Below are 27741 nucleotides of genomic sequence, written 5' to 3'. Positions count from 1 at the left end.
TTTTCTTGCATAAGTACCAGGATACTGTATTCTGATTAATAGTTCGTATTATATCGACTTATCAAACATACTCTACATACATTTTATACACATAATTGAATAATTGATAATAACGAAGCAAAAGAATTCAGTTTGTATCTTCTTACTTCTTTTTTTGCGTGTCTGTACTTTTTTATTACGAGTCAGTTGCAAACGCGATAGCATTTTAATCGACTATGACTAGAAACGTAATTTTCCTTCTGTTTCATCGATGTTAACATAGAAAATTATGTACAAAACTAATTTACTAAAACATTATTCTGTTTTAACACATTTTCCATATTAATGTATATCATAAACTCATAAAATCCGCAGTCTACTGATCAGAGTAACCACCTTTCCGGGCAGTGGACCAACTGTCAATTGCTCGTCGCATACTGATCGATTGGCAGTGAATACGTTTCTATTTATAAGTCGTGCGTCTACAATCTAACGTTTGAACTTTATACGTTTGCATTTTTGCGGAGATATTTCGAAGAAAATCTCAGAAAAATATCATAATCGACGCTTTCTTTACAAAAGAAGCTATTCGATTTAATAATCCTTAATTACTCTGTATTACTCTTATACTACATTCTGTAGACGATCGTTTCCAATCACAGAAACACAGTATTGCTTTGTATCTATCGTTCATAAAACATATTCATGGTCATCCATTCCCCTAATTAACGCAGTTGGAACTTATTTAAAAACGTTTAACAACTGCCCCGCATATTTTTTGGTAATCGAGTGCCAGAAAATGAACGGTCGCGATCGTGATCCGCGTTTCGCGTCGCTCGCAGGCGTAGAAAGAAGTCGTTATCGGTAAAACGAGCGATTTATTTCGACGGTGAGATTGGATACTTGTCGTAAATCAGTTAGTGTATCGGTGGATCCTTGAAACGCGAACCTGGGCAAACAGTCGGATTCTAACTTGGAGCTGGGCGAGGATTGGTCTGGCAGACATCGGGTCGAGGTTCATCGGGGCTGGTTTTTTTCGCGTGATTCGGCCAACATCGGTACGAAGCCCAAGCAAACTCTATTTTCAATCTCGGGATTTAATCCTAACCGAGGAAACTCATTCGCGCCGCCAACCGAACACCGACCAGTTTCTAGTCGCGAGTAGAAACGGATCTCTTACACGGCCAGTCTGACCACCGCGAAATTCGTTTCCATCGGTTGTCTATTCTCTATTCGTGGATCTCGTCCTCCAGAACGAGTTATTTATCCGATTTATACGAAACGTTTTGCTCATAGCAATTAAACAAGTTCGTGCTTACAGATTAGTACGTACAAATTTTAAAACCCTTCCGAGCCCACAGTTGACTTTAGAGTTACTCGAAAACTACGGCGGACGAAATTTCACGAGCGCTACTACTTGATAGTAACAGAAATTTAATTTTAGGAAATCGTAATATTTGTTAAATTCAAGTAAAATAATAGTATTGATTCGTAGGAATGTGAACAATAAGAAATGCTAAATTAATTTTGAAAATTTTGCTACGAACCATAAATCAACTAGAACTTGAGATATCGTGGCAATTATTAAGATAATAGTTTAAAATTTATTTTGTTATAAGTTAATTTTGCAAATCCAGCAATAGTCATTCCATCATTCCAGTCTAAGGTTCTAGAGGTTTCTTTTTGTTACTTAAACGATGTAACTTATCTCCGCATCCCTGCAAATTACTTTTTAAAGCTTCGCTTTCCACGTAATTGGATAACTGATAATAACGAAGGAAAGGAATTCAATTTGTGTGTTTATATTTTTTTACACCATTACGAGTGTCTGTTAAGAACGTGATAGATAGCATTTTAGTCGACTACGACTAGAAAAGTAATTTCCCTTGGCGTTTCGTCGATGTCGCGATATCATTTCGAAACAACGAATTCACCTGATAACTCGAAAATCCTTCGAAACGATCTTCCTGTTCTTGCAGCGTTGCTATAACGTACGATCTTTCTTTAAGTTTCATAAACGTGATTATAAAGTGATTTTAGCGAAACGAGAACATTAAAAACCTTTAAAACATACAAAATTCGCAGACGAATTAATTAGTGCATATTGACTTCAACGTTCGCCGGTATAATAAAATCTTATCGTTGCTCGACTCAAACATTTTAAAGCCAGGTTTTAACGCGGTCGTAAGAATCCTACGGAATTTTAATTAAATATCAATGCCCCATCCGTGGAATATAATTTTTATATACTCGGCAAATAACGGAAACTAGTTAAAAATATGCATCGAAGGACAGTTAAATGCGACGAGCCATTAAAATGTTAGCGACGAGAGAGTCGGGGTGATTTAAATCGCGAGAAGCGAGTTGGACGATGAATGCACGAAGAGACTGCAACCAACGTGTGAAGCAATAATAAAACTTACGAGGCGATGTCATCGTGGGAAAGATGGACTACTCGGCCAAAAGTACGGCTACGAGAAATGATAGCGGAAAATAATGTTGGCTCTACATTATTACTCGAACGCTAAGGGAGTCCGTGCCACGTTGAGGCAGCTCTCGTCTGCCTGGTGGAGTCAGGACGATGATCCTGTTTTCTCCAAGGATCTCATCAAGGAGTTCGAAGTTGAAAATCCACCGCTCGAAGACGAACTCGCGTGGATTCTCAAAAAAGGTACTTCAGGATCGACTAAATGTTCGACTATTCAACAAATTAAAATCTATTCTCTGTTCTACAATACTCACCAGATTGTTCCTAATAGAATTCTGTTTCATACTTAGTTTTCGAGAAACTTCTGTAAAAAAGCACGATTTTGGACAAAAATGAATTATTATATTAAGTTTTTAAATTTTGGATCGTTGCAAATGGCTATCAAAGACAGTATTTTGTATTATAGACATTTCTGAAGAAGAATTTTGTCCATCTCTGGCCCAATCGAATAAACTATACAGTATTCCTTTATGTTTCACTTCAAAGTGCTCGTTTCGATACAACGAAAATAAAAAAGATGCATATATTTAAATAATAGAACGACGAATACAAAAATAAATAATTTTAAAACACTTTATAAGAATTTCGAGTATTTGGAAATAGGAATTCGTCTTCGGGAGTATTAATTACTATAGTATTCCTCCACAGGATGGCTCGTTATTGGTGATGTAACAGGAAAGAGGATTGCCATGGTAATCTAATGCTGATTCTATTTATAAGCGCAAATAAGCGAGACGTGGTCTGTAACGAGATTTGCTACATTGATTTTCAGTTAAGTGCACGTGTAACAATTTACGAAGGTGTTTCTCGGTAACGAAAGATCGCTTATAAAAGTGGAATGATCTTAGTCAAGAAAGCATAGACAATTATAGCTCACTGAATAGAAACAGTAAAGTCTACTCGACAAGAATTAAATGAAATAAATATATTTTTATACTGTACTATAGAAATAACGTAACTGTTGTTGCCAAGGGTACGTCGAAGTACAAAATTCAACTCGCTAATTGCGTTCGTTGGTAAATTGTAGAAGCTATAGACGACACAATGTCGTTCTAATAGAGCGTAATGGGGTCCTATGTAAATCACTTCAATTTCGAAGATTCTTCGAAATTATAGCAATTTCCTGGGCGGAACAGAATTCACGTAACGACCGCGAGACGTGGTTAGACACTCTGATTCCAAACTATCCTCCAAGTTATATTTAATTCAGCAAAAGGAACGAGTGAATGTCGATGAGTCTCGGGGTCATCGAACGTATGAGTTTAGCAATTCCATTTTAAGAACAAAGTGCAATTGAAGAGAATGTTTCAGGGTCATCGATTCAACTTAACACTCACACGTCACGGATAGGTCAATGATCGTTGAACCTGCTCGTGCATACGTATGTAGAAATCGTCTAGCGTGTGGGAGCATTTCTTGTCTAGCGTTGCAATGGACGACCAGGAAAGTCTTTGTCGGTCGATACTGAGCGAATAAACAGCGTTTTACCAGAAATTTTAAAGTTTGTTCACATTTATTTAACGTGATTTTATCTTGTTCGCGATAAAAAAAAATTATTTTCGTTTTTTTGTATCGTGAAAATGACGTATATTGAATATTTTGAAATTTCATACAAATATTTTCTGAATAACAAATTTGTCCGTTGCAGGAATTATTTTTTGAAAATTACAAATACAATACGTGGATATAAAATGAATAGTAGTAAATAAACTTTAACTCTTTGCAGTTTTATGTCCAAAGTATTCGAGCATCGTTAATCGTCTGATAAAAAATGTAACAACATAGAAATTAATTTCATTTAACAACAAAAATTCAGCGTTGGTATTTTTATAGTCCCCATCATGGTGAAATTGAGAATCAATACACTCGAGCATAGACGAGCAGTCTCGTATCTAATCTTCTCATTTAAAATCTTGAATGGTGTGATCGTTTGTCCTGAGCTGCTCAAGAGGATTTCTATGTACCTCTGAGATTAGTCAGATTTACTTTTTTATTCGGACCAACAATCTACAGGCTTAAACTAGTTCACAGTCATCCTATTAACGGATACCTTTAGTCGAGCATGGAGTTTTTCTCGGGTTCGATAGGTTTGTTTAAACAATGTATTAACAGAGTATCGATTGCACTGTAGTCGTATATATAATTCATCGTTGCAATAATATAACAAAAAGGTATTTGAGGAAATTGAATTTGAAAATACGAGTGCATAGGGTTTAACCTTTGACACGTTGATTGACCGCCTCAACGACCACATTTTGGTAATGGTTCATAAAATTAGCTGGGCTTATTATACAGTAAAGCAATTATATAGTAACGACACGCAACATTTCGTTGGAGGGATTGTAAACTAATTTATACACTCCAAAATTACATAATGTAGCATGACCTTGCAATTTTTTACGGAGGCATTTTCAAGCAGGCTTTGTTTATAGATGATATACATAATAATTAAATGGGAAGAAATCATTCTAAACAAAGTCGGAAATAATTGGACAGGTTTGCAGAGATTTTATGTGATAATTTACAATATTATACGAATTGTAATGTTTTAGGTCGTCTCAACCCCTAAATATAATAATTCATATCTTACGTATTTCTTATATTTTTGCATATTAAATGCATTCTATAGTTTTTCGAAAATTTAAATTTCCTAGAAATGCATAAATATCTGTAGTCTAGAAATAAAATACAATCTCCAAGCTCATTAGCAGGTAAACAATTTGAAAATGTTAACGTTTCAATGAAAAGCGTTGAACTTTTAACAAAAAATCAAACAAGTTTTGTATCGACGATAAAATAGCTTTGCCAAAGGAAAGGAAGTTGTCGAACGAAAAGAGTTTTCCATAAAATTCCATTATATGTTTAAAATATTACTTTTAGTTCTGATACAAAACGAACATATGGGACCTAATATTATTTTTTAAATTCGATACGGTCGATCCTCTCAGGGACCCCGACGCTGCTTAAAAGTTTAATGTCGGTCCCCAGGGATCGACACAGCGTTTAACGCGTTAAGTGTCTTAATACTTACGGTATCGGTAGTAGTGTAAGTGTGTTGAAGAACGTCGGTTACATTCGAGGCACAGTGCTCGATCACTGTTGGAAACGAACAGCGTGCACACGCGTTTCTAAATCGTGTTCATCGTTGACTTCGCCAGTGTGTTTGCACCGCGTGCTTGTTCGTGCAACGAAGGCTCGACAGTACTGCACAATCTCCTCGCCACTCAGTAGCTTCATGATCTCTGTACCGAAAGCTCATAGTGATCGTTTCGCTGACATTCGCGTGTTTCTCGGTTCCCCCGTGCAGTTTCCTCGTCAGCTGCGAGAGTTTTCCGCGAATCAAGTGCGACAATATTTCATATACTCTCAGAACAAAGTAAATACCAGTACTCGAAAGTGTACAACGAAGGATTAACCAGTGGATTCTACAGCGTTTCTCTAAAACATTCCTCGATCGAGCAGTGAAGTTTTTTTTTCAAGATTGTCTTTATCAGTTCTTTGTGTCTCGCTCTGGTGAATCGAAAGCATACTGATTTACGGTCCTTTGCGGCCACGATCATTCCGTTGCTCCTCTACGCGAGGCATAATCGTATTTGCCTGCAGGAAACGTGGCTCGTTTAGCTCATTACTCCGCGCGACACACTTTTTCCGCGCTGCACAACTTTTCCGTAATTCGATTCGAACAGTATCGCCGCCGATAGTTTCTTTTTCTTGGCGCGGAACTAGGACTCGCTATTGCGTTTCCAGCCCGGTAATTGGTCGGGGTTTCCTATGGAAAAGGAAACTTTCTACGAGATGTTCTCTCGCGCGAACGCGATCGCTGAAAATATTTCGCGACGAGGATGAAATTTTGTTTCTGTGGGTGTCTCGTTGGACGAAGCGACAAGTGGGTCTTATCGATAGAAAAATTACGTAAAACGCGCTACTTTTCTTCCGTTTCGCGTTACGTAATTTCAAACAGGCTCCTGTTGGCTGTTACAGCAATTTGTACGCAACAAATGTGTAATTTGTCTCGCAGTAGACGCACGTCGAACGATCTTTTTATCCTTACGTTGAGTTTCACAACCAATGATCATGAGAGAATATTTTGCAGCAATTATAGAGCCAATTAAAGTTTCTAGGAATTATAGTTTCGATTTAAGATTATTTCGCGTTCCTTCGCTCGACGCTGGTGAGAATATCTACTCTTTTTTTGCTCGATGTGTATCTTCATTTTGCATCAGAAATTCCTTGATTCGCGGTACAACCAAAGAGAGACAAGTTTATTTACTTTTTCTACTTTCTCTAGTAACGATGGAGCAAAAATAAGCGATCATATATCCGAGATTTTTGTCTATGTTCATTATTTGGAGTTTGTTTCGTTTACACTATGAATGATACAAGAAAGAGAATGCTATTAATTCGGATAGTCGACGTTCTACTGTATCTAGTGTATTATCTGCCTTTGCCTTTCGCCATTTGCACCAGCTTCCGCCATTTTACGCTGACGATCGCGTGCTTTAAATAACTATACTTTCAGTACTTTTTAGAATTCGAACATAAACTCTTAGGCATATTCCAAAACGTGTTTTTTCAAGGAAATTAAATAAATAGATTAAAATTTTTTTCGAGAGTTAACTGTAAAATGGCCCTTTAAAAAGTATAGAAGGCAATTTTTCTTCGCAATAGTAAAGTCTTTTACAATATTTTTATAATATACTCGTGGTACCATAAATATGTTGTAACATAAAGCCTTTTGAACTTGCAAACAATTATTTATGACAAAATATGTGAATAACAGAACTTAGATAAACAGTAATACTCAAAACAAAAATGGCAATAAGAATAACTTCATATAATTTAGGCTTGGCAGCGGATGGATTAATATCACATTTTTCCAAGAACGTAGAAATAACTGCAATAGTATCGATAAACTACACTGATGAATACACACACATGCTGTGTTCGTACGATCAAAAGTTTACTACATGAATATTGTATGTCCTTCGGTATAGGCATAGCAGAGACATTTGCACAGACAAAATATTGACTTCAGGGACATTCAGTGTACAAAAATATTTGTTATAACAGATTTATACGCGAATAATATCTGTACAACGGAAAAAAAGCGTATAAAGAGTAAACATACAATATATATTTGAAATTTGTTAATAATCGAAATAAATATAAAATTCTGAAGCTGCTCATTGCCAAAAGAACAAGCTTTCGTGGGGCAGGTTAACAAATGTTTGCTAAAGCATCATTAGGCTGTGGATCTCATATTTTTATTAATAGAATTAATGAAATGAGAGCTTTGTAGAGGATTGTCTCGGCTCCTAAATATAATAATTTCTTATATTTTTGCATATTAAGCGCATTCTATAATTTATTGAGAATTAAAATTTCCCATAAATGCATAAACAACCGCAATCTAGTTATCATAGGTGATGTCTAAAGTTAATTAGGCTACAGGTAACAATTAAAAAGGAGAAGCTAAAATTTTTATCACGGAAATTGAAAATGATAGAACATATAATACTCTTCGGTATAACTTCATCGTAAAAATGCACGTTTTACTTAAGTATCGATCGAATTTGAAAACTAAAATGGACAACGTTCGTGATAACCTATACTTCGCACGACGTTTACCTGTATGCCGATAAAACGTACTTATTTTTAAACCATTGTATTCTTACGTGTCCAATAACGGGGCCATTTATCTCGCGTAAACATTATCGTTACAGATTTATTCGCATTCGTGCGTTTGAACATACGTTCATTGCGCGCGAAAGAAACGTATCGAACTTCACTCGTTTTATCAAGTTTCGTCGACGTTACCCAATTACACCGCGCGATAGATCATATAAACTAGCCACGGTAGAAAGTTTTATCCCGAAATGGGTCAATAATAAATTATGTACTTTTAAAAGTTGGTTTGAAATTCAAGTTTTATGAAATCTTGCCACATCCAATAATTATTCCATTACGTTTCCTGTAGCATTCGCACGCTTACTATAGCTACATAATTTCTTGGTACTCCGTGAGTAATACAATTCCAAGTTGTTGACTAAACGCTATTTTACGCTGTCTTGTAACTATCGTCAGTTCAAGAATTACAGAATAATGAAACAAAACGATTCAGAGTTCTATTAATTTTACATTGTTTTCACAACGAATATGTCGATTAAATATTAATTTGTGATTCGTTTTATTTCGTACCAGCGGCTATTCGACGTGCTTACGCGAACGCTTTTGGTTTCACCTGTCTGTTTTGTGACCGCTTTCCCCTGCTCTTTTATTCTCCCTTTCGTTCCCCTCTCGTTCTCCTCTCATCTTGTAAATTTGCGTCCACGAGAGGTTTTTGTTCCTCGACTATTTTTGTTTTCCTCCATTATTGTTTTCCTATTCACCGTGATCTTGCACGCCTTCGAAAAAGCTTCCATCTGGGGACGAACAAAAACAGCGACGACAAAAAGTATCGCGTTCTGTTCGCAATATTGAAACGCTTATTCTGGTCCTGTGCTTCATTGATAGTTGTATTGCGTTCTGAATGCCCCACGTCTGTTACACCTTGTTAGTGTTTTAATAGAGTTTTGTTCCTGGAACAATGTTGCGTAGCCACAGGAGCTCAATGAGGAAGCTCTGGACGTCATCCTCCGTAGCAATTTCTATTTTCACGGCCATACTGTGTTGTTCTAAATACGAAACCAGCCTTTATCGTAATTATGAAAGTATTCTAAATAAAAGGTCTAGAAACATTAGCTTCGTCTACGTTATAATAACATGCTTAGACCACTTGCACGATCATCGTCACATATTGTTCCTATACGATGTAAGACAGTTGCATGATTCAGGAAGTCAAACATATGTTTTAACGAGCAACTTATGCCACGCTTATTACAGCAGCCTGACTCTTCTTGATTCAATTGTCCTAGAAACAAGTAAGAAGGTTAATGGGTTGACATTTCAGTTGCTCTAGAAAATTAGCTTCACTTATTTAATTTATTTTAGTTTTCAATAAAGTTTACGTTCAAACTATTTGTCCGGTTCAAATGTGTACAAAGTAAATTGTTTTACATTCGTCTCGTTGAATGTTCACCGCTGATTATGTTTATCCGATTATAATCTCACGCTAACGACGTCCTCAGATTCGGTCAAGAAACAGACTGTTATCATATTGAAGATCATTTCGGGAAATGACGTAGAGTTTCTTCCGACCAATTGTACTCCTTCGTGATTTTACCCACTGTTACGTGGGCGACAGCCAATTCTTAATACGAAGCTTATTGGGGATTAGGCTTATTGTTCGTTGGACAAGATAGCTTTATTGGCAGAACGATCATTCGACGAACGAAGCATCCGAGTTTGAATCCCAACCCAGAAATTTTAATTGACTGTTCGTTTTCCCTCGTAATACTTTGACGGCCGTTGTCATGTATATAGGGTATTCGGCCACCCCTGGGAAAAATTTTAATGGGAGATTCTAGAGGTCAAAATAAGATGAAAATCAAGAATACTAATTTGTTGACGGAGATTTCGTTAAAAAGTTATTAACGTTTAAAGTTCCGTTCGTACTGAATTTTTTTCTAGAAAATGCGCAAGATTTCGGGGGTATGTGTATTCACCAAAAATGATTGTAATTGACCCCCGCAACCGAATATAATTTTTTCAGAACGATTTGAAATTTTTTTTTTTTTGCCGAAAAATTTAGGCACTACCCCCTGTCGATTTTTCTTAAAAATTCCTTTTTCATTTTTAGTAATTTTGTTTGACGTCCTACAGAAAAGTTGTCTAATACTTTTCTATAGGTACCCATGAGCTCTACTTCAGAAAAAAGTTTCATTGAAATATATTCACAATTGTAGGAGTTATGGCTATTTGAAAATTGGACCATTTTTATTGGGTTTTTCTCAGTTTACGAGGTCAAGGATCAACTTTTCGAATATTTTTACAATTTCTACGTATTCTTCATCTAAATACGCGTCGTTTGCGTTTTTGAAAATGAAAATCGTCCAATCCGTTCAGGAGTTATGATGTCTTAAAGATTCGCATGAAATTTCGGGGAACGATTTCTGGCCTGAAATTAGATTTTCGATAAGGAATTTTTTTCTCGAAAATGGTTAGGATTTCGGGGGTATGTGTAATGACCAAAAATGATTGTGACTGACCCCCGCAATCGAAAATAATTTTTTCAGGACGATTTGAAATACATGAAATTTCAGGGGAATCATTCATTCATGATCAGACATTATATTTTCGTTAACGAATTTTTTTCTCGAAACTGGGTAGGATTTCAAGGATATGTCTATTCACCAAAAATGCTTATAATTGATCCCTGCAACCAAAAATAATTTTTCCAGAACGATTTGAAATCTTTTAATTTAATTGTTAATAACTTTTTAACGGAGCCTCCATCAACAAATTGGTATTCTTGATTTTCGTCTTATTTTGGCTTCAACAAATTTTATCTCGTGTACTCACTATGGTATCCCAACATTTATAATTCTTTATAACATTCCTAGCGTTTTCATACACCTTGCTTTGGTCTGCAATATCTTCAAAACTAGTTCATCGGCTTCAGTAACAAAAAAAAATAAAATTTCAATTTTTTCATCTCCAATAGTTATATTATTCCCTGAGTTTTTAAATATGCCTCTGGTTTCCACGTTTTAATTTTCACGCTGTTTCGAATTTTTAGTTTTTTCACGATTTAAGTAATAGAAGGTAAAACAATTCGTGTACGAATATCGATCCAGCAATTTCATCGGACTTTCTTCTTTTCTCTTTTACATATACAAAAGTGGTACTTGTCCTCGTACTGCTACTAGGAACGTACCTAAAGTATTTAACACCCAGGACGGCTCTTTCCTTTGACGCCTCGCCTAAAAATAAAAATGTAAAATGTAAATGATTAAAAATTCAACGAACAAGTAATATTGTATTTTCTGTCACTAAAATGTTTAGTAAATTCTTTCAAGAATCTGAATAAGAATAAAAATCTTTTATAAGAAATTTTCTAGATACCCAATAAAAGTAGACATTTGACTACTTTCTTAGATATTTAAAAGTGTACATCTTTTCAATTGTTATACTATAGCCTCGAATCTATGCAGTATTTCGTAAAAAAAAGCGTAGCAATTTTTTATTAGTATTTTTCAACGAAAAAATGAAGCCTTGCAGAACTTTCTACAATAAGTAGGACGGGGATAAAGCGTTTCAGAGTTTAACTAAGAAAGTATCATACAAAAATCGTATCAGAATGTGTCATTTTCACACCTTGCCTCGTCAAACTTCTCACGCTTCGAATCGGGAAAATGCATAGATTATTCCTCAAACTACCTCAAGTATATAACAAGAAAAATGAGACCTTGAGAAACTCTGTACGATCAATAGGACCAGAGGTACACACAAAGTTGAAACGAAAAGTAGTAAATTTAAATAGATATGGGGGGGAAAAAGTAAAAATAAAAACTATTTATCGTAAATTTTTTTGCAAATATAGAAGGCAAGCTGTTAGTAATCGTTATGATATAATTTTCTATGGACTAGACCACATCGCTGATACTTTATAATGAAATCTTGCGTTACGCGTTGCCAATTATATAAATTGGATTTCAGTTATTAATTGCAACAATTACTTTGGCTGTAATTACAAGTGCACGATAGAAATTACACCGTCGTACGCGAAATCCAATTTATTCGCTTAATCGATATACCTGTACAATGAATTACTCGATGAGGAATTCTTATCGTTAGATGTGGTTTATAAAGTGATCCTCGTCGTCGCATGTAATCGATCATCCAATGGGGGGCTCATTTCAACGTTGCATAATATTGCCACCCCTCGTGAGAACGTTTAAGTACTTGTGACCCATATTATCGTCATTTATGCACGACGGTTGAAATAACAGAGACCTGAAGCATTCTCTGATGGAAGATTTAGAATAAATATCTATTAAACGATTACGTAATTACACATTTGTTTGATGATGAATAGATCGTTAAGTATTTGCAGGGTTGTTCTTAATTAATATTTTCGTAAGATGTTTGGGTACAAATAGGAGTTTCGACGAGTGGAAGGGATTATTTTTTTTTTTATTGTAGGAACCGTAATTTTTTAATTTTCGTTCTACTGCAATGTTTGAATACAGCGCCGAAATACGCGATTCGGCGCCAATATTCCATCGCCATAACCTATCTCAACAGAAGGTCACAAACTCTCGTTTGACGGTCACCTTATCGTTCGTTCGGAAGTTCTTGTGACAATTTGAAGAAGAAAACAGTGTCTCGGCATCACAGACTGTAAAGTGGAAACTTTAAATAGACAGAATATGGGTCCCGATAAATCAATATCCTACATCGTTATCTAATCTTCGAATAGTTTAAAAAGTAACGTGTAAATTATAAGAACATTGTGACATCGTTAAAAAGAAAGAAAAAAGAAAAATGCTTCGTCGAAATCAGAAAGCACTACTCTACTGTGAACTATTTGGACTTTCAGAGGAGGACGAATCACAGATCTTCGTGAAGTTCTTCAAATTTCACAAATGTTACGACCTAATACCGACCAGTGCCAAATTGGTCGTTTTCGACACACACCTCCTCGTCAAGAAGGCCTTCTTCGCTCTTGTCTACAATGGTAAATAATCAACGTTCGTTTGTTTTTACAACACTTGTACCGCAAATTCGTAATCTTATCTTTTCAAAGTGTGTTTCATTTGCTCTTCTTCTATTCAAACATTTAAATTTTACACTTAAAATTATCAGTGAAATTTTGTTTGTCAAACGCGTAAAAAAAATGATCAGTATTGCTTTATTTATTATAAAGATGTTGCATGCTTTGTTACCCAGCTGTGTTCTTATTTTTATAGGTGTGAGAGCTGCACCATTATGGGACAGTGCAAGGCAAGAATTTATTGGGATGTTAACCATAACAGACTTTATAAAAATTCTGCAGATGTACTACACCAGCCCATCTGTAACAATGGATGAATTGGAAGAGCATGAATTAGATACATGGAGAAGTAAATATTTTTTTTTTCAATATTGTGATGCAAAATGATATGAATACTATAACATTCAAATTTATAAGTCACATTATCATGCATTTTTTGAAATTACTATGCACTTTAATGTAATAGCTAATTTGTTCATTGAGTATTTTCTATGTCTACTAATTAAAATATGTTTTGTTCTTTATTATTTTAGAAGTCTTAAAGGATCAAGTACATCCATTAGTGAGCATTAGCCCAGATGCATCTCTGTACGAGGCTATTAAAACTTTAATTCACAATAGAATTCATCGTCTGCCTGTGATAGACCCGGATACTGGAAATGTTCTCTATATTCTGACACACAAACGAATTCTTAGGTTCCTCTTTCTTTATGTAAGTATAAAACAAACAGAATTAAAAAAGCATATAATTATTTATTAGACATTGTATGTTATTATAATACTCTAATAACAGATTCACGAGCTACCAAAACCATCGTTCACGAATAAAACACTGAGAGAGTTGAGGATAGGTTCATTTGATAATATAGAAACAGCAACAGAAGAAACTAGCATAATTCTAGCACTCAAGAAATTTGTTGAAAGGAGAGTTTCAGCATTGCCAATTATTGATGCTGAAGGAAAGTTGGTTAACATTTATTCAAAGTTTGATGTTATTGTAAGTAAATTTCATATTTCGATTCTTGTATTTGCAAATTTATTATTATTAATCCTTAAATAATATTTTTTTTTTTCTAGAATTTAGCTGCAGAGAAAACATATAACAATTTAGATGTTTCATTACGAGAAGCAAATGAGCATCGAAATGAATGGTTTGAAGGAGTTCAAAGTTGTAAATTAGATGAAACTCTGTTTACTGTTATGGAAAGAATCGTTAGAGCAGAGGTACAATATTCTCGGATTATAGTTTTTATTAAAATAAAGTATTGTCTATTGTAACTAGTTTTAAAAATTACTAAGTGGTGTATCCGCTTAAATGTTCACGTCTGGTCCCGATTGTTGAGCATTTAACCGAGCACCACTGTATACGATCCGTTAATCCGGACACTGATAATTCGAATGAATCACATATTCTACAATTACTTCAGATTAACTAGGTTTTATTGTATCGAAGTTGTTAAATTATGAAATATTGACATTTGTTTAGGTTCATAGGCTAGTAGTGGTTGATGAAGATGATAAAGTGATTGGTATAATTTCTCTATCCGACTTACTCTTCTACCTCGTTCTTAGGCCTTGCGGTAAAAATACTTTTCTAAAATTGCATTACGAGAATGAAAAACATCCAGTTAAAAATATAACAATAACTAAACATCTGTTTACAGGTGAAGATGGCAGTAGCAATAAAAATAGTTCTATATCGTTAAGAGCACAGGATTCTCTATCAAAGGCTCCAAGTTCTGTGCAGTCGGAGGCTTCTCTCCCTGATGGTGAACAGGAAGCTGAACAAGATGCAGCTGAAGTGAACCAACCTGATGAAGCACCCGCGACACCTAGTCCACCGCTGAGTCCAGCAACGTCAGATATTTCTGAACCTCAATCTACTTTAGTGGCACAGTCTCAAGAATCTGCATGGAGGGAAGTGACTGTGTCAGGAGGAGAATGAGGAAATATTACCTTAACATGCTATTAAGCATGAAATTGTGACCGGCTTATCGCTGTAAAGTTCAAATTTTGCAGTGCAACAGCAGCAAGTAGCGAACGTATTAGCATGTGTTTATCACCTATTCTTAATGCGCGCGTTACATTTGCTTAAGAATTTATGACAAACATAAAACGTCGTTCTATGCTTGTTTACGTCAGAAAAAGTAACTTATCGGAAGTAATTAAATCGTGTTGAGCGTGAAAACGATGAATGAATTTCATTGGACGCGACAAACAAAATAATGCAATGCTGTATACTGTATAAAGTTGAGAAAGCTTAATTTTTTATGGTACAAATGCTACTCAACATAAACGTTCGAGCTTCTTGCCAGGCACGATCGCTACGCCATTAACTGCTCAGGGTATGAATTCTCTATGCCCTTTCTTCTACCGTACGCTGGGAATGTTCCAAGAGTTTCAAGGAAACATGTAGTTGTTTTGAACTTCACATTTATTATGCTGCTGTGCTCTTCTTACACTGAAACCTTGTATTTTAATTGAGATCAAAGATTATGAAATAACTTACTTTATTTACCTGAAATAGTTTAGAGACGTGTCCACGAGACATGAAACAGTGTAGTTGTATATCGAAGAGTGCTCCATAATTAATAAATATGGACCCCGTTTTTACAGAGGCCTTCCATGCTTTTCTCCGACATAAACGAATATTACAGTTTTAAACAAAAAGTCTCTAAATATGTAGATCCTGTATGCGTGTTTATAAAAATAGCTTCTTGCCTGTGAACTATCGCGATAGATGTTTGAACATTAGCAACTGATGTGCATAATAAAGAATTCAATTTTAAACAATTGCACATGTGATACAGGAGAAAAAAAAAAACATGGTGCTTTTGATTTTACATTAACAACCGACTACGGTGTAACTATCAAATGAAATTAGTGTGCGCGTAACAAATAACAAACAGTAAAATACGAATAATAATTGAAATGTTGAAGGTTATGTTACTGTACAGCTTCTGTGCATCCTCAAGAAATATTTAAGTACAGGAAGGCAATACTTACACGAATCTAAGCTATAATCTGTCATTGAATTTATACGCGATTGCTTTATGTATTTCATACAACAATATTGCTAATTATTAAGTGACAGGCCTATAAAGCATGGAAATAGGAAACAACTTTTCCTCACCTTGAACGCGTGCTGCCACCAATCTTTTTATCGATGCTTAAAATATCTAGAAGCATCCGCAGTACTTTATATCAAGTTACTTACAAAACAGTTTGATTTAGACATATTCATTTTACATTTATTTTAGATTTGTGTGTATATATAATTTAATTTAATTGTACTTCTTTTAAATACTTATATCTTGTTTGTATCTGCTTTACGTGAGGTTTTTACAAATTAACTGTTTTGTTCGTGAATTTTCATTTAGACAAAACAAAATGGAAGTAAAAAGAACATATTAACGTTATTATGTGATCTCTGACCAAATTCTGTATATTACGTAATTATTTATGAGGATTTATTGACGTCACGTAAAATATGAGAGGAAAATTTTGTAATTACATATTACACTGTTACTAATTTTCATAAAAATTAATCGAAAAAAATAATTTCGGAAATTACCTAGATTTCTTGTAAAGTTTTATCATGTTGATCCTAAGTTTTCATCTAATCTAATCATGTCATATGAGCAGAGAAAGCACCGGTATTGAATTTTGTTTGAGAAGTAGACGATAATTATGTAAATCATCATACTCCACTCAACATTGTATGATACCGTTTCAATAACGAATTATAAAGTGAGTGGCAGAAGGCATTCCTGTATCAACGCGATCAATTAAAAGAAACCGTTTCGTCTCGAAACAGATCTTTGTTCTACGCTTACTGCATGAAAGAGATGGAATTATGAATTATGCAGATATCTGCATGTTACATCTATGTGTGGAAATTTGTATATAAATGGCCTCTGTGCCGAGGAATGTATTTTCCTTTTTTGGCACAAAGTTCCATTTTCTCTGTAGAAATATGGGTAAAACCACCACTTGATCTTGAAGGGGACAGTGCCTGTAATTTAGTAAATTTATTCCTAGGTACGTTTATGAGGATAAGAATAAATATTCCATTTCAGATGTAAGCGCAGTCAGGATAAAAGCAAGTTTGCATTAGTATTAATTAACAAGAGGCGTAGTGGACAATGATTTTTGTACAGCTGAAAGAATATAGCCGAATAAGATTTAGTGTGCTGTAGCTGCGAATATTATTTCCTTTTAGTACAAAATGCGTTTCAACTTTGCAAGTTGTCACGTTCACTTTTTCTAGTTTCTAGACATAAAAAATTACAGTAGCCTACATCCTGCAGCGCACCCGATTTCAATATCACAATTGTATTGAAAGCACAATTTAAGTAACCCTGACAGAAAACAGACAGCGGTAGTTATTGTACTTGAGAAACCATTGCACTCGGCGTACGCTGCATTTGCGAACCAAAACAATATATAGACAAGGTATTAAGAATAAATTGTACAATAAAGAATTAATCAACAATACTGTATATTCAGGACAAAAACAATTAGCGTATTATTCGTGTCCCTCATATATGTAAGTTATAAATGAAAAATGAATTGCTGAGTGACAAAATACATCGCAACAGAAACATTTTACTTTATTGTTTATAATCATTTTTGTCCACTTTATCAGTTTTTTCAGACTTCAACGACTGTACTTTTAGAACGAAAATTATTTAATAATTCTCACTTCAATTCGTATAAATATTTATTTAAATTTTTTAAGCAAACTTATTACAAAATATGAAACAGTTTTAATCTTTTAATTCGTAAATATTACTGTTCACATAAACTATAGATATCTTATATGTTTTAATTATATCGATTTTATTCTCTTAGAATTTTTCTCGGATTTCTCGTTTCTCCTTAAAGTAGATTTATGTGATACCTAGATATAAATAGATTAAAAGAAAAAAAAAACAATTTAATAATCATATTAGTTTTGTATATTCTTCCGAATGGTACCCACACCCGATCGGTGTGAAATTTGGAGGTCTGGAGGGAAAGAGGGGAATAAATGCCAAATATAAATCTTTAATATTTTGGAAACTATTAAATTGTCGAAACTAACATATATTTAGTATCAGGTCATATCGTCACAGGTGCCATTCGGAAGAACAGCTTTATTTTTTACCATTAATATTTTTATACCAATTGAAAAAAATTATAGTAAATACTTACTTCGTTACCTGTTAACGAACTGCTTAACTCCTTTGTTTTCCTTCGCTTTCTTTCAATTAATTTTCTATCCTCTTTATTGCTAATAACTGGCATTTTTTCGAATAACATGTCATATTCAGGATCGTTATCCACTGTTTCTCGCACATCTTTTTGATCTGCAGAACTCAAGTCCTCGTTACTAGTACATATTTGTGCATTTTCGCTTATTTCATTTTCAGTTTGCAATGAAAATCCTGAACGTAACAACATACACGACGTCTTTGATGTTAAATAAATCTGAAGAATAAACAAAAATATAAATATATACACATATATAAAATTTAGCGTCTTTTTTCAGAAATTTTTCTTAAAATCGGGATTTCAAAAGTAATCAGGATTATCATCGATGTTCGGCAGCTCGTAAAATGCTCGAAAAAAATTATTACGAATTTTTTAAATTGTAAAAAGTAAAGTAAAAATAATATATTAAGGAAATAATAAGTATAAAATTTTTTCTTTCCTTCGGGATCCTGCCATTTTCGAGATCCCACAGAGTCCTGGTAATTACAACTACATTGCAAATATTTGATTATTTTTACCTGTTTTAATAACTTTTTAGTGTCGATGTGATGTATTCGTAAATATCTATCTAAACTAGTGCTAACAACATAAGGTTTGCTTGTGCTACAAGCTATCCCAGTTACACCACCGGCAAATCCTTTGTAAGTATTCAATACTTTAGCTGGTGCTCTTAGATCTACAAGGTTCATTTTACCTTTGCCAGAACCTACTATAATTTGCCTGAAATACAGATGATATGATTTCCCTCGTATTTATATCGCTAAGAACCAACATATGAGTTATATTTACTTTTCTTGCTGTGTTATAGCTAACGTTGTTAATGCTTCATCTTTTATTTCCAAATTTATAACAGGTCTTCTTTGCATCTTGGGATCGTATAATCGTATCTGAAAATATACAATTTATTTTACAGATTTTGATGATTTTATAATAGAAAATATTCCTAATTTAAAGATATCTTACATGTCCGTATTTACCAACTGTAATGATTTGTTCAGTACTAGGAAGAAATTGAATATCAGAAATCCAAATAGGAACCTCCAATTCTAACCAATCATGAGCTATATTTTTTTCATGAAATATTTCACTCTGTTTTTCTAAATCAAATAATTTTAATCTATGTTGAAAGCCACCAGTTGCAATTATGTTTTTATTCACTTTAGAATGACGCATTCTATTCAAGTGTTTGCCAGCATGTATTAGGATTTCATCCTCTTTTTTAAACCTCCATAATTTCACTTCTCCCGAATGGACTGCAGTTAAAATTGCTCTAAACAAACACATATTCCAGTAGAATACTACTATATTATTTGATCATGATTTTCAGAAGTTATTACTTACTCGTCGTATCGTGATATGCCATTAATACTTCCTTTGCCAATATCAGTAAAGAATGAACATGTAAACATTGAACATTCTGTATCATAAACCTTCACACTGTAAAATATGAGCTATTAGAACAAGTTTGGTACAGACATTGGACTCAACTTTATTTTAGCTGAAAAATTACTTATTATAAATAACCTCCTAATCCCTTTCACTCCACAGGCAATTAAAATTTCATGTTCTTCTTCATCACCCCAAGACATTGTTGTGACTTCATCATTATCTGTTATGGATACCAAGTTTTGTATGTTTTGCATTAGGATATGCTCTTTATCTATTTTTACACCTACAAAGAAGAGTGTAAAATAATACATTAGGACATTCTCTCTTAATCAACAAATAAAAAACAATATATCTCTACACTAGTATGTGTATATAAATGTGTGCCAATACGTTTGTCCATGCATAAAATTATTTTAAAACACATTTGTACTAGTCGTATATTCTCTGTTATTTTGTATGTAAACAATATACGAATTTCATTCTGCAGCGTTTAACGCGTTAATTTTACTACTCTATCAAGCAATTAAATATTTCTGGATAACCTATGTGCGCTTAAAAAGTTTAATCAATTACCCTTAAAGACTCCAGATTTACATCCGACGTAAAGATGAAATTTATCGCGTGGATCCATTTTATAAAAAATTAATCATAAACAACATGTAAATATTAAAAATAATAGAGAGGTTAACCATGTGATTGAGAAACATTGAACAGCATAGGTACTTTAACAAAATGAAGCCTTCATCATGAAGGTAGACCAGTGTGGCGGCCAGATCTGGCACCGTCGAAATCGACATTAGTAACGACGAACTTCCTTAGCGTCTAACGGAATGGTGGGGATAGCAGACAATCCTATCGCAAGAACCATATTACGCGAGCTAGACAATTCGCGCAACTTCGAGAAATCTAGAAAGAAGGCCAGTGCAAGCCTTTCCTTCTTGCTCTTGAACAACTGAAGTCCGTCCTCGCGTCAATGGCATACAATTTCGAATCTCGACTGCCCAGGCATTTTTACTTTGTGACCTATGTAGGTTAACATAAGCAAAGTACCCCCCCCCCCCACCCGTCATATTTTAACTATTGAAAAAAAAGAAATTTTTTTTTATTATTCCCATGTATGAGCGTACATATGTATATTATTAATACGATTTTTCAAAATCAAAATACTGTAAGTACTTTTTAATTTTCCTACAGGCCTCTGCTGACCATTGCAGACCACTGCTGACCTTCGTTGACAACTACTGACATGATATATATGTATTAAAGCTTTGTATAATGTAAATTTATAGCAATAAATGATATAATTTCAAAGAATTCTATGTGTTCTCATCATTTTTGCCTTTCTTTTCTTCTCCCCAATATTCCCTTAGCTATAAGATACATGCCACCTCTTTGCAAGACCGCCAGCATTTTAGAAATGTTCTGGGCACCTTAGAAATCCGGATGGCAAAACGCCCAAGTTCATCGTGGCATAGTTCGTTACCATCAACGCTAGATGGCGTTTATTTATCGACCTCAAACCCTCTGGTGCTAAAACGCCCAAGTTTGTCGTGGAATAGATCGTTACCATCAACGCTAGATGGCGCTTATTTATCGACATCAAACCCTCTGGTGCTAAAACGCCCAAGTTTATCGTGGAATAGTTCGTATCGCCCACGCTAGATGGACCTCGCGACAAGCTTGGACTTTTTAGCAACCGAGGGACTGTGGTCGATAAATAAGCGCTATCTAGCGTTGGTGGGAACGAACTATTCCACGACAAACTTGGGCGTTTTAGCACCAGAGGGTTTGAGGTCGAAAAATAAGTGCCATCTATCGTTGATGGTAATGAACTATTCCACGACAAACTTGGGCGTTTTAGCACCAGAGGGTTTGAGGTCGAAAACTAAGCGCCATCTATCGTTGAAAATAACGAACTATCCCACGATAAACTTGAGCGTTTTGCCATCCGGATCAGAGATACCAGAAAGGCACCGAAGGTGCTCTCTCACACTATGTCAGATCACGCGTACGTGAGCTTGTGGAGTTTCGGAAACCCGACAAAGGCAAAATGACGCATGCCCTCTTTCTTGATTCACCGAAGCTGCCCAAAGTAAATTCGGACCGTCTCGTGGGAGTCGAGAGAGAAAGGCTCACACTTCCCTTTTCGCTCTTCAACAACTAATATCCGACCTCCTGTCAACAGGTCTCCACTGGCCTCTGTTGACCGCTGCTGACCACTCCTGGAATTTCTGACAACGTATAACGATTACGACTGACTACTGTTAGTCTCTCCCAGCCTCTGCTGACCGCTGCTGACCACTCCTGGAATTTCTAACAACGTATAATGATTACGACTGACTACTGTTAGTCTCTCCCAGCCTCTGCTGACCGCTGCTGACCACTCCTGGAATTTCTAACAACGTATAACGATTACTACTTGCTACTGTCTGCCCCTGCTGGACTCTGCTGACCCCTGCTGACCACCGCTTATATTTCTGACAACGTATAACGATTACAACTTGCTACTGCCTGCCCCTGCTGGACTCTGCTTGCCACTGCTTGCCACTGCTTGCCACTGCTAGCCTCTGCTGACCACAGCTGACCACCCCTGATCCTTCCGACAACGTATAACGATTACTACTTGTTACTGCTTGTCCCTGCTGGACTCTACTTGCTTCTTCATGCCTCTGCTGGCCTCCGTTGGCCCCTGCTTACTGCTAACCACCGCTTATATTTCTGGCAACGTACAACGATTACTACTGGCTACTGCCACCCTCTGCCACCCTCTGCCACCCTCAGCCACCCTCTGCCACCCACTGCTGACCTCTGCCAACATCTCCCGACGTCAGCTGACCATCGCTGACCACTGCTGACCGTTGCTGACAAATTGTGACACGATGTAATATAATATAATATGTTTATATGTATTAAAGTGTTGTATAATGTAAATCCATGGCAATAAATGATATAATTTCAAAGAATTCTATGTATTCTCATCATTTTTTACCCCTCTTTCTCTTTCCAAATTTCCCGCTGCCAGGAATTCCTGGAAATGACGTCATTTCTAAGAATTGCTGAAAATTCTCGGATCCCTGAAACTTCTCGGAATCCCTGAAATTTCCAAGAAGTTTCAGGCAGCAGCTACAATTCTGGCCTGAATTTTTCGGCAAAAATTTAAAGAGCTATTACGTAATATTACGTAATATTACTTAACATTACGTAATAGCTGTTTAAAATTTCTCGCGGCCGGAATTTTTCGGCAAAAATTACGTAATATTACGTAACATTATGTAATATTACGTAAGATTACGTAATAGCTCTTTAAAATTTTTCGCTGCCGAAATTTTTCGGCAAAAATTACGTAATATTACGTAACATTATGTAATATTACGTAAGATTACGTAATAGCTTTTTAAAATTTCTCCGACCGGAATTTTTCCGCAAAAATTACGTAATATTACGTAACATTATGTAATATTACGTAATATTACGTAATAGCTCTTTAAAATTTCTCCGGCCGGAATTTTTCGGCAAAAATTATGTAATGTTACGTAATATTACGTAATATTACGTAATTCCTGGCGGCGGGAAATTTGAAATCTTTCCGGGGAACTTAGAAAATTTTAAAAGATTCGGAGTGTCTTATAACTAAGGGAATGATTTCGATAGGAAAAGAAGGGTAAAAATGATGAGAACACATAGAATTCTTTGAAATTATATCATTTATTGCCATAGATTTACATTATACAACACTTTAATACATATAAACATATTATATTATATTACATCGTGTCACAATTTGTCAGCAACGGTCAGCAGTGGTCAGCGATGGTCAGCTGACGGCGGGAGATGTTGGCAGAGGTCAGCAGAGGGTGGCAGAGGGTGGCAGTAGCCAGTAGTAATCGTTGTACGTTGCCAGAAATATAAGCGGTGGTCAGTAAAGGCTAGCAGTGGCAAGCAGAGATCACCAGGGGCGAATAGTAGCAAGTAGTAAGCGTTATATGTTGTCAAAAGCATCAGAGGTGGTCAGCAGCGGTCAGCAGAGACCAGCAGAGGCATGCAGTGGCAAGCAGAGATCAGCAGGGGCGAACAGTAGCATGTAGTAATTGTTATACGATGTCAGAAGCATCAGGGGTGGTCAGCAGTGTTCAGCAGAGGCCAGCAAGGCATGCACAGGCAAGCAGAAACCTGCAAAGGCAAGCAGAGACTTGTAGGGGCATGCAGTAGTAAGTATTAATCGTTATACATTATTAGAAATACCTGCAGTGGTCAGTAGCGTTTGGCAGAGGCCAGGAAAGTTCAGCAGAGACAAGCACACGCTGCAAGTGATCAGCAAAGACCAACAGAGGTTAGCAGAAGTCAGTAGTAATCATTATAGGTTGTCAGAAATATAAGCGATGGTCAGCAGAGTCCAGCAGAGGCAAGCAGTAATCAGGAGCAGTTAGTAACAGTCGCTGTATGGTGTCAAAAGTTGTCGGGAGTTCTGTACTTTTGTCAGCACTGGTCATCAGGGGTCATCAGAGGCAAATAGAAACCAGGAGTAATGTGCATAGCTCAGTAATGAACTCTAGGAAAGGCAAGTAAAAATACCTGGGCAGTCGAGATTCCGAATCGTATGCCGTTGACGTGAGGTCGGATTTCAGATGTTCAAGAGCGAGAAGGCAAATGTGAACCTGCCTCTCTTAACTCCCATGAGACGTGTCCACAGTGCACTCGGCGCTTCGTCTGGCATTTCTGGTTTATACCAGAGATGACAGATCACGCGTATGTACGTGAACTTGTAGTGTTCCGGAAAGTCGACAAAGGTAAACTGACTGCTCTCCTTCAAGAGTCTCTATTCCGGATTTCCAAAGTGCCCGGAACATTTCTAAAATGCTGGCGGCCTTGCGAAGAGGTGGCATGTATCTTATAGCTAAGGGAATAATGGGGAGAAGAAAACAAAGGCAAGAATAATAGTGAATATATTTCAATGAAACTTTTTTCTGAAGTAGAGCCCATAAGTACCTATAAAAAAGTATTAAACAACTTTTCTGTAGGGCGTCAAATAACATTACTAAAAATGAAAAAGGAATTTTTAAGAAAAATCGACAGGGGGTAGGTGCCTTTTGTCGACGAAATTGAAAAGTTTCAAATCGTTCTGGAAAAATTATTTGCAGTTGCGGGGGTCAATTACAATCATTTTTGGTGAATACACATATCCCCGAAATCCTACCCTCCTTTGAGAAAAAAATTCGGGTAGGTATGAAATTTTTCGACAAAATTAAAAAATTTTAAATCGTTCTAAAAAAATTATTTTTGATTGCAGGGACCAATTATAATCATTTTTGGTCAATAGACATACCCTTGAAATCCGAACCATTTTCGAGAAAAAAATTCCTTACCGAACATCTAATTTCAGGCCAGAAATGTCTGCCCGAATTTTCATGCGAATCTTTAAAACGTCATAACTCCTGAACGGATTGGACGATTTTAATGTTTAAAAAAGCAAACTACGCGTATTTTGATGGAGAATATGTAGAAATCGCAAAAATATTCGAAAAGTTGGTCCTTGACCTCGCAAAATGAGAAAAACCCCATAAAAATGATCCAATTTTCAAACTGCCATAACTCCTACAATAGTGAATATATTTCAATGAAACTTTTTTCTGAAGTAGAGCTCATGAGTACCTACAAAAAAGTATTAAACAACTTTTTTGTAGGGGGTCAAACAAAAGTATTAAAAATCAAACACGAATTTTTAAGAAAAATGGACCAGGGGGTAGGTGCCTAAATTTTTCGACGAAAAAAAAAATTTCAAATCGTCCTAAAAAAATTATTTTCAATTAGGGGAGTCAAATACAATCATTTCTGGTGAATAGACATACCCCCGAAATCCTATCCACATTTGAGAAAAAAATTCGAGTAAGTGTGAAATAGTTCGAAAAATTAAAAAATTTCAAATCGTTTTAAAAAAAATATTTTTAGTTGCAGTTGTCAATTACAATCATTTTTGGTCAATATACATACCCCCGAATTCCTACTCAGTTTCGAGAGAAAAATTCCTTACCGAAAATATAGTTTGTGGCCAGAAATGCTGCCCCGAAATTTCATGCAAATCTTTAAAACATCATAACTCCTAAATGGATTGGACGATTTTAATGTTTAAAAAAGCAAACTACGCGTATTTTGATGGAGATTATGTAGAAATTCTAGTAATATTCGAAAAGTTGTACTTTAACCACGTAAAGTAACATTGTCACCCAGAAAAACTGTCAATTTTCAAACGATCGTAACTTCTACAATAGTGAACGTATTTCATTGAAATTTTTTCTGAAAGTAGAGCTCATCGGTACCTATAAAAAAAGTATGAGACAACATTTTCATACAGCGTCAAACAAATTTATTAAAAGTCAAGTTTATATTGTTTTAAATTGCAGCCATTAGCTCGGTGTTACCCATGAAGAAGAACTTCTTCATTGTAGGTAACTCCGATTACCAGGTCTCACCACGAGGAGGTTGCTGCGAATGGAGACCCGAAGGGAAATAGATCGAATCAAAGTTCCATCGATCTCCCCTTTACAGACCTAGAAACTAATATAGGAAAGAGAGAAAGAAATAGAAGAGGAAGAGATAGAATCATGCCAAATAATTATTTTGTTTAAATATGGATTTTAAAAGAGGGATGAATCTAAATTGTGGGAGACGCGACAAGACACGATGCTGAACCGTGCAACCGATCTTGGGATCGAATTGACTCCGCTTGATTACTCGATTTCTACAGGAGAACGGATACACGCCCCTGAAACTGGTCTCCATTTCTCCACTGCAACCCGTCGGGAGCCAAAGGACCCGACTCAGGCTGTCTAACATAGAGAGAGTACCTGTGACAAGGACTTTCAACCAGAAAGTATGCGTTTCCGCAGGCGACCTTCAAGTTGAGTATCATTCTCCATGAATCCAGCCAACAAGAGAAGACGATTTGGTCTTTCGGATTAGCCACACGGCCGATCACATGTTTCCTCCAACGAAACAACTGTGACCGAAGCCAGGAACGAGGGAATGACTGAAAACGAGAATCTAGTAAAATGAATAATTAATTGGCAATTCGCGCATAAAATAAGAGGCCGAAAATTAACGTCGAGGCTCGAACTAATGAAGTTAAAAAGGAAATTTAGAATTAATTTAAATTAATTCAATCAAAGAAATTAGAAAAAAGAAATGTTCGACGTTAATCTTAATATCTTAAATCTAACCGCACTTACATACTATTACGCCTATGGTGAACCCCTCGGTCGGCGGATGAATCTGGCGTTTTCCAGTAGGACCCTCAGAATTCATCTAAACAAAAACTCAAATAACAATTAATATTTATACAAGAAAATATCAATTCACCAAATACCTAGAAGAAACAAAAAAACAAATATGAAAAATAATGGATCGAACAACCCAACGAAGAAAGAACAGAACATCCCAACGAAGAAAGGACAGAACATCCCAACGAAGTAATCCGGCTGAAATTAAATTGGACAAAGAACCCAAAGGAAAGTTCTTTGAAACCAATAACACGCGTCAGAGTACCCCTGGCGGCTCCAGGGGTACTGAGGAGTTGGTCAGCAGTGGCCAACTTTATATCGGGAGGGGATCATGGGTTGCGGCCATTCAGCCAATCAGCAGCCAGTTAGACTCCGCTTGATCGAAAGTTTAACAAAGTTGCAAGAATACCGAGCCCCTTCGCGCGCACCAATTTTTCAAATATTCTTACATGTTTCCACATATTCTCCACTAAAATACGCGTTGTTTGCGCTTTGAAACATTAAAATCGTCCAATCCGTTCAAAAGTTATAACGTTTTAAACATACAGAAATGTTCGCTCGAAATTTCATGTGTATGTTTAAAATATTATAACTTCTGAACGGATTGGAGGATTTTAATGTTTCAAAGTGCAAACGACGCGTATTTTAGTGGAGAATATGTAGAAATTCTATTATATATCTATAAGTATTCCACTATTTCA

At 35.7% G+C, this 27741-nt stretch overlaps 2 protein-coding genes and 1 long non-coding RNA gene across 5 annotated transcripts in view; 2 read left to right on the top strand and 1 right to left on the bottom strand.

Annotated features, from left to right (window-relative positions):
• The window catches only part of Snf4agamma (SNF4/AMP-activated protein kinase gamma subunit), a 141470-nt gene extending 123738 nt beyond the window's left edge, over positions 1 to 17732 (top strand). For both annotated transcript variants that reach the window (XM_076768558.1, XM_076768551.1), the window contains exons 10-16: positions 12948 to 13085; positions 13318 to 13470; positions 13655 to 13833; positions 13915 to 14118; positions 14199 to 14345; positions 14608 to 14701; positions 14786 to 17732. In XM_076768558.1, coding sequence (XP_076624673.1) covers positions 12948 to 13085; positions 13318 to 13470; positions 13655 to 13833; positions 13915 to 14118; positions 14199 to 14345; positions 14608 to 14701; positions 14786 to 15066 — 1196 coding nt within the window. In that variant the 3' untranslated portion in view covers positions 15067 to 17732. The remainder of the gene's footprint in view (positions 1 to 12947; positions 13086 to 13317; positions 13471 to 13654; positions 13834 to 13914; positions 14119 to 14198; positions 14346 to 14607; positions 14702 to 14785) is intronic.
• On the top strand, positions 1722 to 12941 carry LOC143343576 (uncharacterized). Its single transcript, XR_013079987.1, has 3 exons — positions 1722 to 2650; positions 3116 to 3159; positions 12653 to 12941. It is a non-coding gene; the product is annotated as an uncharacterized LOC143343576 (long non-coding RNA).
• A 35-nt stretch (positions 17733 to 17767) lies between the features above and the next one.
• On the bottom strand, positions 17768 to 20545 carry L(2)k09848 (WD repeat domain 74 lethal (2) k09848). 2 transcript variants are annotated; one of them, XM_076768573.1, is made up of 8 exons: positions 20340 to 20545; positions 19902 to 20049; positions 19719 to 19814; positions 19341 to 19647; positions 19167 to 19264; positions 18896 to 19097; positions 18318 to 18593; positions 17768 to 18024 (listed from the first exon to the last, which is right to left on the bottom strand). In XM_076768573.1, the coding sequence occupies exons 1-8, from the start codon at positions 20395 to 20397 to the stop codon at positions 17953 to 17955; spliced, it is 1257 nt and encodes a 418-aa protein (XP_076624688.1). In that variant the 5' UTR covers positions 20398 to 20545; the 3' UTR covers positions 17768 to 17952. The 2 variants fall into 2 exon arrangements, with proteins under 2 accessions (XP_076624688.1, XP_076624698.1); XM_076768583.1 differs by lacking the exon at positions 20340 to 20545 and having other exon boundaries at positions 19888 to 20041.
• Positions 20546 to 27741: the final 7196 nt, after the last annotated feature.

This window comes from Colletes latitarsis, chromosome 1 (assembly GCF_051014445.1).
Source record: "Colletes latitarsis isolate SP2378_abdomen chromosome 1, iyColLati1, whole genome shotgun sequence".
Taxonomy (NCBI): Eukaryota; Metazoa; Arthropoda; class Insecta; order Hymenoptera; family Colletidae; genus Colletes; species Colletes latitarsis.
The sequence above is the reverse complement of the archived record's forward strand: the minus strand, read 5'-3'. Positions and strand labels throughout refer to the sequence as shown.